Source organism: Fundulus heteroclitus, unplaced genomic scaffold, assembly GCF_011125445.2.
Source record: "Fundulus heteroclitus isolate FHET01 unplaced genomic scaffold, MU-UCD_Fhet_4.1 scaffold_38, whole genome shotgun sequence".
In the NCBI taxonomy this organism is placed as follows: domain Eukaryota; kingdom Metazoa; phylum Chordata; class Actinopteri; order Cyprinodontiformes; family Fundulidae; genus Fundulus; species Fundulus heteroclitus.
In genome coordinates this window covers 1595847-1608913 of record NW_023396792.1, presented here as the reverse complement: position 1 = coordinate 1608913, position 13067 = coordinate 1595847, and the positions used below count along the sequence as shown (strand labels likewise).

Here is a 13067-nt window from a genome sequence, read left to right as displayed (position 1 = left end):
TTCTGAAATTTAAGTTAATTTAATATATTAAAATCAAAATAACAATGAAAAATTATACTGCCAAGATAGATATATTTGTAGCTAACATGGCAGCAGTATAAATAACTTTTGCGTTTCTGTTTTTAAATCAAAGCAACAGTGTTTCTTTAAAGCTTTTGTGAAAATACGACGAAAATATTGTTTATTTTAATTATATTTTGTAACATACTGAGAATTGAATACCGGCCCATGCCTTCAGAGAATCAGCACAATATTTAAATCAGCCCTAGAAGACAACATTGTTCCCGCTCCTTCCATTTAATGTCCATAATATCAACAGAGTTAATCTGCTGCTTAGAGAATAATCTAATAAGAAGACCATTGGATGATAACACAAAAGAGATTTAGATCCAAGCTTATTTTAGATAACTCTTCAACAACACGATGAGAATAGCTAAATCAATATTTATCCAGTTTTATCAGCGCGTCATTGATGGGAGCTTAAAGGTATTCGGCTCTCCTTCACCACGTCACACACATACGTTTGTCACACCCTCCCAGAGGACTGACTCAAGACTTTGCCTAATCAAAGGTCTGAGTCACTGTCACATAAAAAGATCAGGAGCTACAAAGCACGCTTAATATTTAAACGGCACATAATAATGAGGACTGCTGACCTTCAGCCTCTGTGCCTGTGACATTAACTAAGCTGTATCTAATACCGCAGGCCAGAGGGAGACGTAGACAGGTGACGCTCATTAAAGTAAGAAATGCGTATTGAATTCAATGTAGGTCATCGCAGCGGACATAACAGGATGGTGCAAATTACTAGTCATTATCAGGTCAGTAAAAGTGACTTGTTGCTGAACTGTCCTGTATGCCATGTAGCGAAGCAATAAGTCATGTTGTGCTAAATGTCACAGAAACCTTTCTTATTCTCATACGTTAACATTCCAGAGCACTTTGTTGTTATCTTAGATTTATTACCCCACGTAATTTTACTCTATTTCCAATTATAAAAGGTGGTGATATCATTACGAGAGTCCGACTGCTCCTTCTTCATCCTTTTTTTGTTGTTTTTTTTACATAATTTCACAGTTTTTTTTTTTTGATTCTTATTCACGCTGAAACTGAAGAAGAAATTTATATAATCAGCATTGATTAACATAAAATTTTATACTGCAGCGGCGGTAGCATCACACTGTATAATCCATAAGGACATAATAAACAACAATTGCCAGTAAAATCTCCCGCAGAGGGTTTATTGTCTGTTAAGTGTGCGGGATTAATCACCAAACTGGGAGGTTTACAGCAGGCGGCGAAGAGGGTGAAAATATATGAAAGACAAAAAGGCTACTGGGTAACACAAGTTGAATTCAAGTCAAAGCAAATGATCACGGGTCAGAGCGAGGGCTGCCAGTGCCTTCTCTCTGACCTGACACTGACAAACCGTATTAACAGAATAAACAAACAGGAGAGGTCCCTCATTAGAATACATTTTAAACCCTTTATGCCAGGACCTTTCAGCCAAAGTAAAAAAGTATTTCTGCCCTTTCTCACATTTGGCATTGACTTATTTTAGTTAATTATGATGTAGAAGATTTTAAATAGCAACAACTGTCCACAAATATCTTAACATTAAGTAGGTGTAGCCCTTGGATTGCCGCCAAAGAGCACCAGAAAATTATGAGTGGGGGGTTCGTAGTTTTTATAAGTGTCAATGAAATTTGATGCAGCAAATAATAGTAATATGGATATGAAGGATTTACTGATCCCAGGCTATAATGGGTAAAAATGTGACATGCATGCTAATTATCTGCTATTAATGATTCAACAAATATCACACAACATGCTCAAACTGTGTTGAAACAAGCCACAAAAAAAAGAAAAATAAAGGAATTAACCTGTTATAGTTCTTTGCATTTGTATTCAATTGCTATGGTTCATTTCTTTTCATTACTGCACCTTTAAACGACCCAGCTGAATAGGAGTAAATGTGGTTTGAGAAGAGGGAGGCTTCACTTTTAAATTTACTGTGTAGATACATTATATTTTCCCGGTTTATTGCGAAAAAATTTCCTTCTGTCTGCAGGGAACTGGACCAGGTCTTGGCTGCAGAAATGAAAAGTAATGTGGTGATCTAAATTACCTTTTAATGTTTTTAGCTACTTCAGGAATAAATGCTTTGTTGTTTTTTTTACCAAACCAAGCACCATATAATTCTTCTCACATCTTGATGCAAAGCTAGAAGCTTCCAGAGAGGGTTCCTATTGTTTTCTATCATAGCCAGAGCTTTTAAGTCTACCTGTATATCAGGTGAAAGTCCCTCGACTCTCTGTTCCTCAGAGGACCCTGCTGATGCTTATTAGAGTAAACCCAAACCTCTTTTCTTGTTTGGTGAATATAAGAATCAAGACTTTTTATTGTCACTATGTAACCATAAATAGTTTTTAAATATTTTTTTTTAGAAGTGAATAGCCACAACTTACAATCAGTCCATTCTGGGTCAGCGTTCAGGTCTTACTGCCAACTTCAGCCAGAGTTATGCCACCTCTTGCTGTGCGCACACCCGCTCCCCGTTTGGCTCCACAGCTGCTCTACAGTGAGCTGCGTCCTTTTATCACAGTCCTGTTCGAGCATTGATCGTAGCAGTCTGACAGCCCTGAACCTGAACATGCCACATGTGCGCAAATAACCATTTTCGTCATCCTTCTTTTTTCTTTTGACTCATTGTCACGTTATGGTGGAGTGAGTAGGTATATTAAAGGAGTGCGTTTGGTTCACTCTTCCCAGTGGCTTGTAGCTAGAACCTGGCCAGCCAGATTGTCCCTGTGTAGCACTGTAGTTCTGCACATTATCAATCTGGGAATGCTCCAATTAAATCCGTTTGGGGAAAGGAGGGAATTTAAGCAGAACCCTCTGAGTTGATTGGGCGAAGTGGCACCTAATGTCCGCCTACAAAAGGTTGGTTTTAGACGGTATCAAATTGAAAAGATAAGTAGCAGGCGTTATAAGAACCGATAAGAAGGTAAGCTAGTCAAGGCACTTCTTGCTGTTCTACTACCAAAGAAGAAATCGTGGATTCTTTCAAAACAGATGTGATCGCAGCAGCTCGATTATTGCAAAAAATTATAATCACGATTATTTTGATTGGAATTGAGATCTCGATTATTTAACAAGATTATTCATCAACTTTGATAATCAACTGTTTAATCTGTAGAAAACGAGCATCCAAAGTCATGTATGTGTATGACAGTACATAAAAACACAGGATTAAATTGATTTCCTCTGTATAAAATGGCTTTTGAGTGTTGGATTTTATGCATGGTTAGAAATAGGGGAAAACAAGCACAGCATCATTGACTTACCATTGTTGCATTTCGCTGCATTTCCCACTGTTATTCCTACACAGAACATCAGCAGTGCTGTCACATATCCATACACACATTTACATTCATTAGTCTCTCAACCTTGGAGTTAATAGGTACATGCATATGTACAAGTAACGTGCTAACATATGCCACCACCTTGCCTTGAATTAGATTATAATTCTGCTGCTCAGATGGTTGCATAAAATTAGATGTTCTCTTTAGAATGAAATAAGAAAGTTCACTCAGATGCTACAAAACTACGCAAAATTCTTGTTTTGTTTGATCAGCTGCCCACCTAGGTTAACGCATCAAAAATGTAGCATGTAATCAGTTAAGCAACAGTTAGAAAGTAAAAATTCAACACCCTTTGAATGTGAATCAGTGCCAGTAATTATATCACAAAGAAATCCCTACAACAACAAAATAGCAAAAACACGATTTACCTGCAGGCTGTGAGTGCCACTACCATGCAGCTCGACATCCTGAGCTTCAAGTGCACCAAATCGCACACGTCTCTGGCATGAATCTGACTCATGCGGCTCAATTAGGACAATCTTATGTGCAGTGCCCACGTTCCCCTCAGAGCACAGAAACACAAATTGCATATGTTCATGTCCAGATTATCCATTTGATCTCTAAATCCCATAATCCAGCAAACATCGAAAAATAAATCACACATCCCCAAACGGATTCAGATGATGAACTGGAGCAAAGAGCAGCTGAAACAACAGATAATGTACCGGAAATAAAGTTCATCCTTTCCTGTTTTTTTTGGGTTTTTTTAACAGAACTCCAATGCTAGATTATACTACATAACTTAATTCAAGATGCTCTACTAAAAAGCAGATTAAGAATCATTCTTTTATCATTCAGTATCATTATTTTCTTTTTTCTATCAATATTCTCTATTTTTGGCTCTCCCAATGCAGAAACATGGAGTTGCTTTAACAGCCTTAAGTGATGACACAGAGGTCCAAAACTACTACTTCAAATATATTAAAATTGTTTGATCAGATAACGAAATATTCTGAAAATCAAGGGGGCACCCGCACTAACTCCATCCTCCTGTTGGCATTCTTTTACTTTGTGCTACCTAATGCGGAGAAACAAAACAGGACAGGCGTAACTCAACTTCATTGTGTTCTTAAGGATTATCCTCACCAGGCTAATCCCTGTTTCTCTGTGCACTGAATGAAAAATAAAAATGTTACTTGCCAGTAGTTTTATTCAAAAAGACAGAGGAGCAGATAAGCAGCCAGTGGATCGTCTAACAATCGGATTTAGCTCGTGTTGTAAAACATGTCAAAATCCTTTCCACCATCGAGTCAAATCCCACTATTATGTCACTGCGCTTTGAAGCACACACACTCATACACACACACACACACACACTCACAAAATGTAACAATGATGATAATTTTTTATAATCTGTTTTGTCTGTATACATAGCAGAAATTCAGTACTAAAAATGTTGGGGTCTTTATATAAAAACAAACATGTCTAATTTAAATCCAATTATCAGTTCAATCCATTTCAGAGGCAGCTCATATCATTATAATCGTATTTACATTTAATCCAATAACAGAAAGACAAATTGAGGTTCAGATGTAACACATATAGAGACCGGTAGAATAGAAGATTATCTGACAAATTAGTCACAACTCTAAAGGACAATTTGTCAGTAAAATTACAACAAAAAGAATTTAACCAGAAATTCAGTTGAAGTAAAACAAAGAAAAAAGTGGTAAGCTAGTTTTCTGAACCCTCTAGGAACTATTTTTCAAAAAAGTAAAAAATGTATGTATGTATGTATGTGTGTGTGTGTGTGTGTGTGTGTGTGTGTGAGTGTGTGTGTGTGTGTGTGTGTGTGTGTGTGTGTGTGTGTGTGTACCCCGCCTCATTGCAGATGCATTGTGGAGACATCAAAATTATATTATATTATCCATCCATCCATCCATCCATCCATTTTCTGTCACACTTGTCCCTTGTGGGGTCACGAGGGGTGCTGGTGCCTATCTCCAGCATTAAATGGGCAAGAGGCGGGGTACACCCTGGACAGGTCGCCAGTCTGTTGCAGGGCTATATTATATTATATTATATTATTGGCTAAAACCAACATTTTCTAGGCAAGCACTAAGTGTCACTTCGCCCAATCAGCTTGGAGAGTTCAATGCTCAATGCTCAATGTCCCTCCTTTCCCCGAACGGATTCCACGGGACCAGTCCCAGACTATAGAGTGCTACACATGATCAATCTGGCTTGCCAGGTTAGTATAGTATTGCAACTAACTAATGACACTAAAGTTATGTGCCTCACTGCTTGCATCGGGGTTAGATTAAGGAAAGAATACCAGAAATGGAATATAAGGAATCTGGGCTGCCTTTGATCATGTCCAATTTTAAATTTGCTGTTCAGGTCAAACCTGAACAGCATAATTCTACACTGACAAGAGATGTATTATTACACAGATTAAGATTTATGAAACCTTTTCTTTACGTTTGAGCCACAAAAAAATAAAAATTTACAATGGGTTTGTCATTAGCACCACATTTGAATGGGACAAACAAGAAAATTACAATGCAGTCATATTCAATAAATTAGAATATGCATTTCTAAGAGGCTTGTTTGTCATGTTAAAAGTGCCTTTTGAAAAAAGCATAACCTTCAAGAAAGTATTAAACATACTATATAGACTTATTATACACAAAACGAAAATGATTTCACATATCAGTCTTTATTGCCGCCTTTAACAGAGAGTTTCTAATTTTTGAAACCTTTAGTATATTTGTTAAAACAAACAATGGGAATATTTAAGGGCAAGACACATTGTTGATGTAAGGTGTCTATCATTTTCTATCAAACCTTGCACACCAACATTATCTGGTGCAGGTTGTTAATGCACCAAGACAGGCACCAAGCCTTGATGTTGAAAAATCACGATCCAATACTGAAGTATTGGGGGGGGGGGGGGGACACGACACGTCAAAGTGGGTGTTAAAGCAGCAGCTCACATGCCATGACCTCCAGCTGGAAACACGGCAGCACATTTCACAGCATCAGCCTCGTCTTTTTACCAGCGCTGGGCTGGCTCAAGCGTGCACAGCTTGCCTATAAAACCTTATCAGCAGAGAATAACAAGTACATCTCTGATCTCTTGTTAAGACAGACAAATACCTTCCTCTTCGCTTACAAGCGCTCCTTTGTGAAACATAAAGGGTGTGTGTGTGTGTGTGCGCGCGCGTGTGTCAGTGAGCATGTTGGATCTGGGCTACCAGTGTTCGGCTACACCTCAGAGGGAATTGTCCCCTCACGCTTGTCATTGTAGAGCCTGAGCAGCAAAGACACAGAAACAGATGAAGCGCAGCCGGCGAACACTCTCCCACCGGGACGTTACATTACCGTGACGCGCACGGTAACGACAACCTGCACCTCTTTCATGACTGCAGTGCTGAATGGCAATACAAAAAAAAAAAAACACCTACATGCCAGCCACACTAAAGATTTGTTGCCCCATAAAAAAACACCACCCCCCCTGAAGGTAAAGTCATTTACTTTTATTTCATAGTGTTTTATTTTGGTAAAACTGGTAAAAGCACGTAAAGACTTCCAAAAAAAAAAAAACTATCTTTTTTTTAAGCATAGCCTCAGTTCATAACCTCACTTTTTCTCATTCAAACCCAAAGTCTAAGGCCCACCCATACCTCAAAGAGCAGCGGCTATCACATTATCGCTTTTAAAAGGGAATTAAACGGAGGGATTAAATAAATCATGCTCCACATGGCCAGGAGAGGGTAACAGAAATTAACGGCTAATTTTAGCTGTCTGCAGGAGAGCTAGCAGGCATCGTATCTTGGAGAGGACAGGGGTGGGGGGTAGGGTGGGGGGGGGGGGGGGGGGGTGAGCGGTGCACAGCTCTGAAAACCCCAACTGGCTCACAGGAAACATCCCTCTACTGGAATTTATATCCCACTCACTGAGGCTGATCTAAATCACAGTGTGGGGAATGTAAAAGGTTATGGCACTCATTTAAAGTGAATTCTTACGCCTTTAACTTAAACCATCTGCCTCATGATCATGTGGATACGTAGGAAGTATCAAGTCTCTCTGGAAATGTGCGGCATGCCTGTGGTCAGGGAGAGGTCACCTCCTCTCTCCTGTATTCGCTGATAATCAGTGCATTGTCTCTTTTTTTCACAAGCGTTGTTTTTTTTTTGTTTTTTTCCGAGAGGACGTGATTCAGTCACTGAGGCGAGGACGTGACCTCTAGACCAGGTTAGCGGATCCAGTAGATCACAGCAACTTTTTAAATGACTAAACAGTATGGCTGATGTTCGGCACGCTGAGGAAAACCAGACCAAATCACAGCTGACCACCACATAACCACTGAAAAAGAGGCCTGCAGAAAACCGACAAGGACCCACAAGAATGAACATGATTTAGCCTCATACGTATAGATATATATGCTGCAGGGAAAAAAAACATTATTGATCGAAGCTGGCCCAAACAGTCATCCGTTACTTGCTGATTACAGGTGAAATTTTGCAGTCTCTGCCTGTGAGATCAGCAGGGGGGCCCACCGACGGGGGAGCATACACACGAATGATAAACAGACTAAGTAACCTTATCGCTTCAGCTGACAACAAGACGCCAACAGAATGTTAATAGGCTTGATATGTTTTCTTTCTTTCTTTTTCATCTCGAAATAATCAATAAATATAGCACGTGCCAATGGCCAAGTGCAGGTACATGCACAAGTTAATTGATAAATCAACCAACTCAAGCAATGCTACTGGGTTTGCAGCTTAAACAAGAGAACAGCGTTCAGTTTCTCCAAAGGACCTGTCAGGGAGCAGTAATGTACCTGTGCTTCCGCTAACTGTTGGAAATGGGACTGAAAATAATGTGATTAATGAGTAATTTCTGGTGCAAAGAGAGTACTACAAATATAACATTTTCTCAAGAGGAGCCAAGAGAATAACCTAAAGGTAACAGTTTCTTTTTTAATGAGTGGTAGAAAAAAAGAGTGGTAGAAACTAGTTTTTGATTAAAGCAAAACGTGAGTGCAGTTGTTCCTAATGCCTGCAGTGAGTGCTGCTCATTTTAAACCCTTCACTATAACCACTTAGTACATACTTAGATAACCTAAAGTAGTTTTCTATAGGCTATTTATGTCTACAGTAAAGAAAATGGAGTTAAATTATGCTGCTCAGATATATTCTGGCTGAATCACTTGCCAAAAGTAGCGCTACTTTGTACCAACACATTGCCACTTCATCCCTTATTACCTTTATGCCTTTACAGCTGTAAACAAACAAGTTAATCTGGATGTACATGAATCTGTTGTGTTCTCAGGACTGGTCAAAAGTTAATCTAGACTGTTGCAGTGACTGGTGCACAAACTTCAAATTCAAATGCACAGTGTATTGTGCAGATGCAAGTATCTATAACCTTTCTGTATGTCTCATTGTGGTGGTGGTGGGGGGGGGGGGGGTGGTCTAACTACTAGCGCGAGCCTCAAGAAGAAGTGCAATGCAGTCCCATATAAAGCGGCGCATTCCTTTGAAAGCCGTATCTCTGCTTCACTAAGACAAGAAAAGTACTGCATCAGCCCTCTGCAACACACCACTCGGGCCCATAGATGCATCCCCTGATAACCACCGTAACCTTAGAGATCATAGTTGTGCTTACATCGGCACACAGATCAGTGTCCTGGGATCGTTCGGCACTGCAGTGAGCGTCTCTCCTCTCGCCTGCCGAAAGGACAGCTTGCTCGGTACACACCGACAAACTCTCCGCAGGCGACACGGAGGAACAGCAGCCTTCATCTGCTGTTGCAACAACAGATGAGAGATCCATTTCAGCATGCATGTAAACGCTCCCTCCAGCAGACAATCCGCATACAGCCGCTTTAACTGCATGCAAACCAAAGCACTTCATACCCCAGCTTTAGCAGAGACTTCCTGAGCGGGCGGCTCAGTGGCACTACAAACCTACATATGTGTTAGCGGACGGGCTGGATACACACCTGCGAGTCGCCCCGCACCCTGGCTGCCTCTTGTAAGGGGCGTGGGAGCTTGATTGTCCTGGCTTGCCCAGCATGTTAGCTGCCGGTCTGTTATTTGCCGTGCTGTGCTCGTCTCTGTGGTGCCTGAGCGTGTGTGTGTGTGTGTGTTTGTGTGTGTGTGTGTGTGTGTGTGTGTGTGTGTGTGCACTTCTCGCAGCTGGTGGTGCTGCTGATGCTGACGTCCTCTGCTGTGCACCGTGGCGTCAATTCATTCAAAACGACCTGCTTCCCGCCTCTCCTGTGTTGTGGAGCTAAAAATACATACGATCGGCAAACTGTCCCTCCTCCCTGCCAGCCGCATACACTTGTCACTGGGGCTTTTTAAGGCCAGTCAAGCACCCGGCTTTAATCATGGAAGAAGTTTGAAAAGGCAAGTAGGAGAGATCAGCGCCCCTTAACCTATAAAATCCCATTTAAATATTTCCTATTCTCTTCTCGTAGTTGTATTCCTTTCTCTCCTCACTTCAGCGTCTGTAATGAATGCATTCCTGAGCAGAGCTCTGCTGTGTATGCACCTCCCCGGACTGGACACTCTGCCTGCTTCATTCCCTCTGCAGTCATGCGGGAAATCCACAGCAGAAAATCAGAGAATCAGGAGGAAGAAAGGAAGGCGAGAAGGAGGGAATGCAGAAAAAAAACTGAAGAAAGTTATAAAGGCTAAACTTTGACATCCTGCGCAGCTAATACGCAGATTTTGAATAATAGGTACATTTATTTTCTAAATAGTAACTGCTTAAAATTTGCAGACTGCACTAAAATTTCCTTTCGAAAATGTAAATTATAATTATTCCGAATGCAACACGGGTTTTTCTATGTCCCTTAGTCACATTACACAGCACAGCTTCACTGTCCAAGAGGATCTCTCCAGCTTAAACAGGAAATGCTGCCAGATGCATCCAGATGAGATGAACAAGGGGGGGGGGGCATGCAAGTCAGAAAAAAAAGACATGAGAAATGGAAGTGAATGCTGGGCTATGACCCAACAGCTGAGGAGACGTTTTCTATCAGCTAATATGGAGAGCTCATAGATGAGAAATACCTTCTGCACCAGGACTCAGGGACTTCAGATTAAAGTGACAATACCTGGACCCACACACACACACACACACACACACAGGAAGGGAGGGTTGCATCCATCTGCTGGTGCCCTCGTCCCGTGTTGCCCTCAGCAGACTTTCATCCTCTGCTGCTCCTTCTCATCCATCTCCAGCTCACCCTCCTTCGCATCTCGTTAACATACCTCAGGAGTCTCGCCCTCACGTGGCGAGTAAAGACCTCGTCAGCAATATGATCACGGTGCCATTCTGACAGATATCTGTGCTTAACGACCACCAATGGCCGTTTCAACGACCGTTTAAGTCATCTCTTGTGATTCCTTTAACTATATGAAAAACGAAATATGAGAAATAATTTAAATTTAAACAGGGGTAAGAAAAATGCCTAGTGCAGAAGCAGCTATGACTATTGCTCCAGAAAATATGCATTTACACAGTTAAAAGTTTGCATCTAGTACAAATACAGGACCAAGGAAAAAGACGCAACATTAGTCAATATTGAGGGAGAATATTTAGCATCAGCATTTACACTAACATTTTATAGAATTTTAAATGTATATTGCTGCTATTCTAAAATTATTTAAAAAAAAACAACGTTTTTTAAGTCCCCTATACATTATCTGGTTCCATGTTGCTGCAAATCCTCCAATTTTAGTTTAATACCAACTGTTAGAGAAACTGCAGTGAAATGAGCTTTCACAGTATGGATCGTTATAGATTTTGTTGCAAACCTGTATCCCACAACACACACAACTCTAGATTTTTTGTCACATATCAAAATATAAAGAAAGGGCATTTCAGATTGGAAGAGGAATGTTGAGGAATCCATGTTGATCAATGGCCTGAATGTCACTAATCTTAAATACAATCTGTGAATTCAACTCCTTGACTGAGAGTCTGTTAAGAAAGCTAAAGATCAGGGTGATGGTAATTAGGCCTTCCAAGTCAAGAAACAAACGCATGGTTACCAAAAAACAAATTTAAATCCAAATCTGCCAGGGGTTTAAATAATTATGAATCTGACTGTACTTTTATCTGAAAAAAAAAGTTGAAAATAACTTGGATTAGGTACAATCCAATAATTAATCACAAAACTTAGTGTGAAATTTCATCCATATTAATGTTACTCAGTCCAAATTCGAGAATCTTACTTTAAACCTCTTCATGTTTCAGAATAACATCCATTGAATCCATTATGGATGGATGGATGGATGGATGGATGGATGGATGGATGGATGGATGGATGGATGGATGGATGGATGGATGGATGGATGGATAACTGATTAACTAATTTACTTTTCAATCCTTCTTTTAGGATTTATTTTTACGAACAACTTGGAACTTTAAGAAGTTAAACTTTCATTTACCTTGGTATGATAAAAGGTTGTTGTAGGAATTGCAAAGGTAAACATAATTTGCTGTATTTCAGCTTATACTGTAGTAGCTGTACTAGCAGCAATGGAATTCAGTTAAATAACAAAATGAATCATAAAAATAAGACCAGAAGTACGGAGTACCTTTAAGTAAACATATAACAATAAATGCTAATCTTTCTGTAACAGCACTGAAAGCGGTAAAGACTGTGTTCCATTTTCCCCTGAAGTAGGACATAATAACCAAGTGAATCAACTTGAAGAGGGAAACTTGTTGGATTTGCAACATCTTTATGAGCACAACAATATACTTATCTATGTTTTTCTGTATGAATCTGGCTACAAATAGATGTACAGTAATATGTGTGACTGTTTCGAAGATATAAAATCAGAAGTGCAAACAGAGAGTTGAGTACTGCAGGCGTCTCTGTGTTTTATATCTGAATTGGCCATTTTGGATTTTGAGATTTGGGTTGGTGAGAAATCTCCAATTTTCTTAGATGGAATTCCAATTTTAGGGAGATTTCCAGTTATTTTTATCTATTGTGTTAGGGTGTCTTGTGTATCTCTGTTTTCTTTTGTTTCCTGTTGTTTGTTTGTTTGTTTTTAGTGTCTTAGTTTGTTTTTGTGTTCTGCTCTTTGTACACTGGAATTTTTTCTGTTACATGTTGCCCTTGGTTTGATAGTTCCTTTGTATCCCTGCTCAGCTCAATTCAGGTTAATTAGTCCGCCTTCATCAGTCTCCTTGCGTTCCTTCTGTCCCAGCTGCTTCACATATCTCCTGATTGACTCCACTTGTCCTTGGGTATATATGCTCACTGGTTCTCGTGGTTTTTTGTTGGGTACTAATGTTACACTGCCCCATTCTCCATTTGGCTACCGTGCTTGCCGTTGCCAGTTACTCTGTCTGGGCTCTATGTCCTATTCTCATTTCATTTTGATTATTACAGATATCTGTTCTCACCTCATTCAATCAAGGTATCTTTGGTCCTTCAAAAAACAAAACTTGAAAGGGAAATCTAAATTTCTGCCCACAAATTGAGCTCAACAATAATGTAGCATCAGCTTTTCTTACACCCACTAAACACTAAGGTTATGAGATATCAGCTGCATTTGGACATTTCCCAAACACTCATTTCATACATTCTCGTGGGCAATGCTGGCTACAGAGAACTTTCTTCCTGTTTATCTACTACATTTTTATTACATATTCTCATTCTACACT

At 39.9% G+C, this 13067-nt stretch overlaps 1 protein-coding gene across 11 annotated transcripts in view; it reads right to left on the bottom strand.

Moving 5' to 3' along the window:
* The window catches only part of plekha7b (pleckstrin homology domain containing, family A member 7b), a 91162-nt gene that overhangs the window by 65530 nt on the left and 12565 nt on the right, over window positions 1–13067 (bottom strand). The window contains exon 1 of one of the 11 annotated variants that reach the window (XM_021309573.2): window positions 9376–9472. The exons of 9 other annotated variants lie outside the window; for them this stretch is intronic. In XM_021309573.2, coding sequence (XP_021165248.2) covers window positions 9376–9449 — 74 coding nt within the window. In that variant the 5' untranslated portion in view covers window positions 9450–9472. Of the gene's footprint in view, window positions 1–3793; window positions 3847–9375; window positions 9473–13067 lie in introns of those variants that run through there. One more of the 11 variants, XM_036130737.1, reaches the window with a different exon arrangement.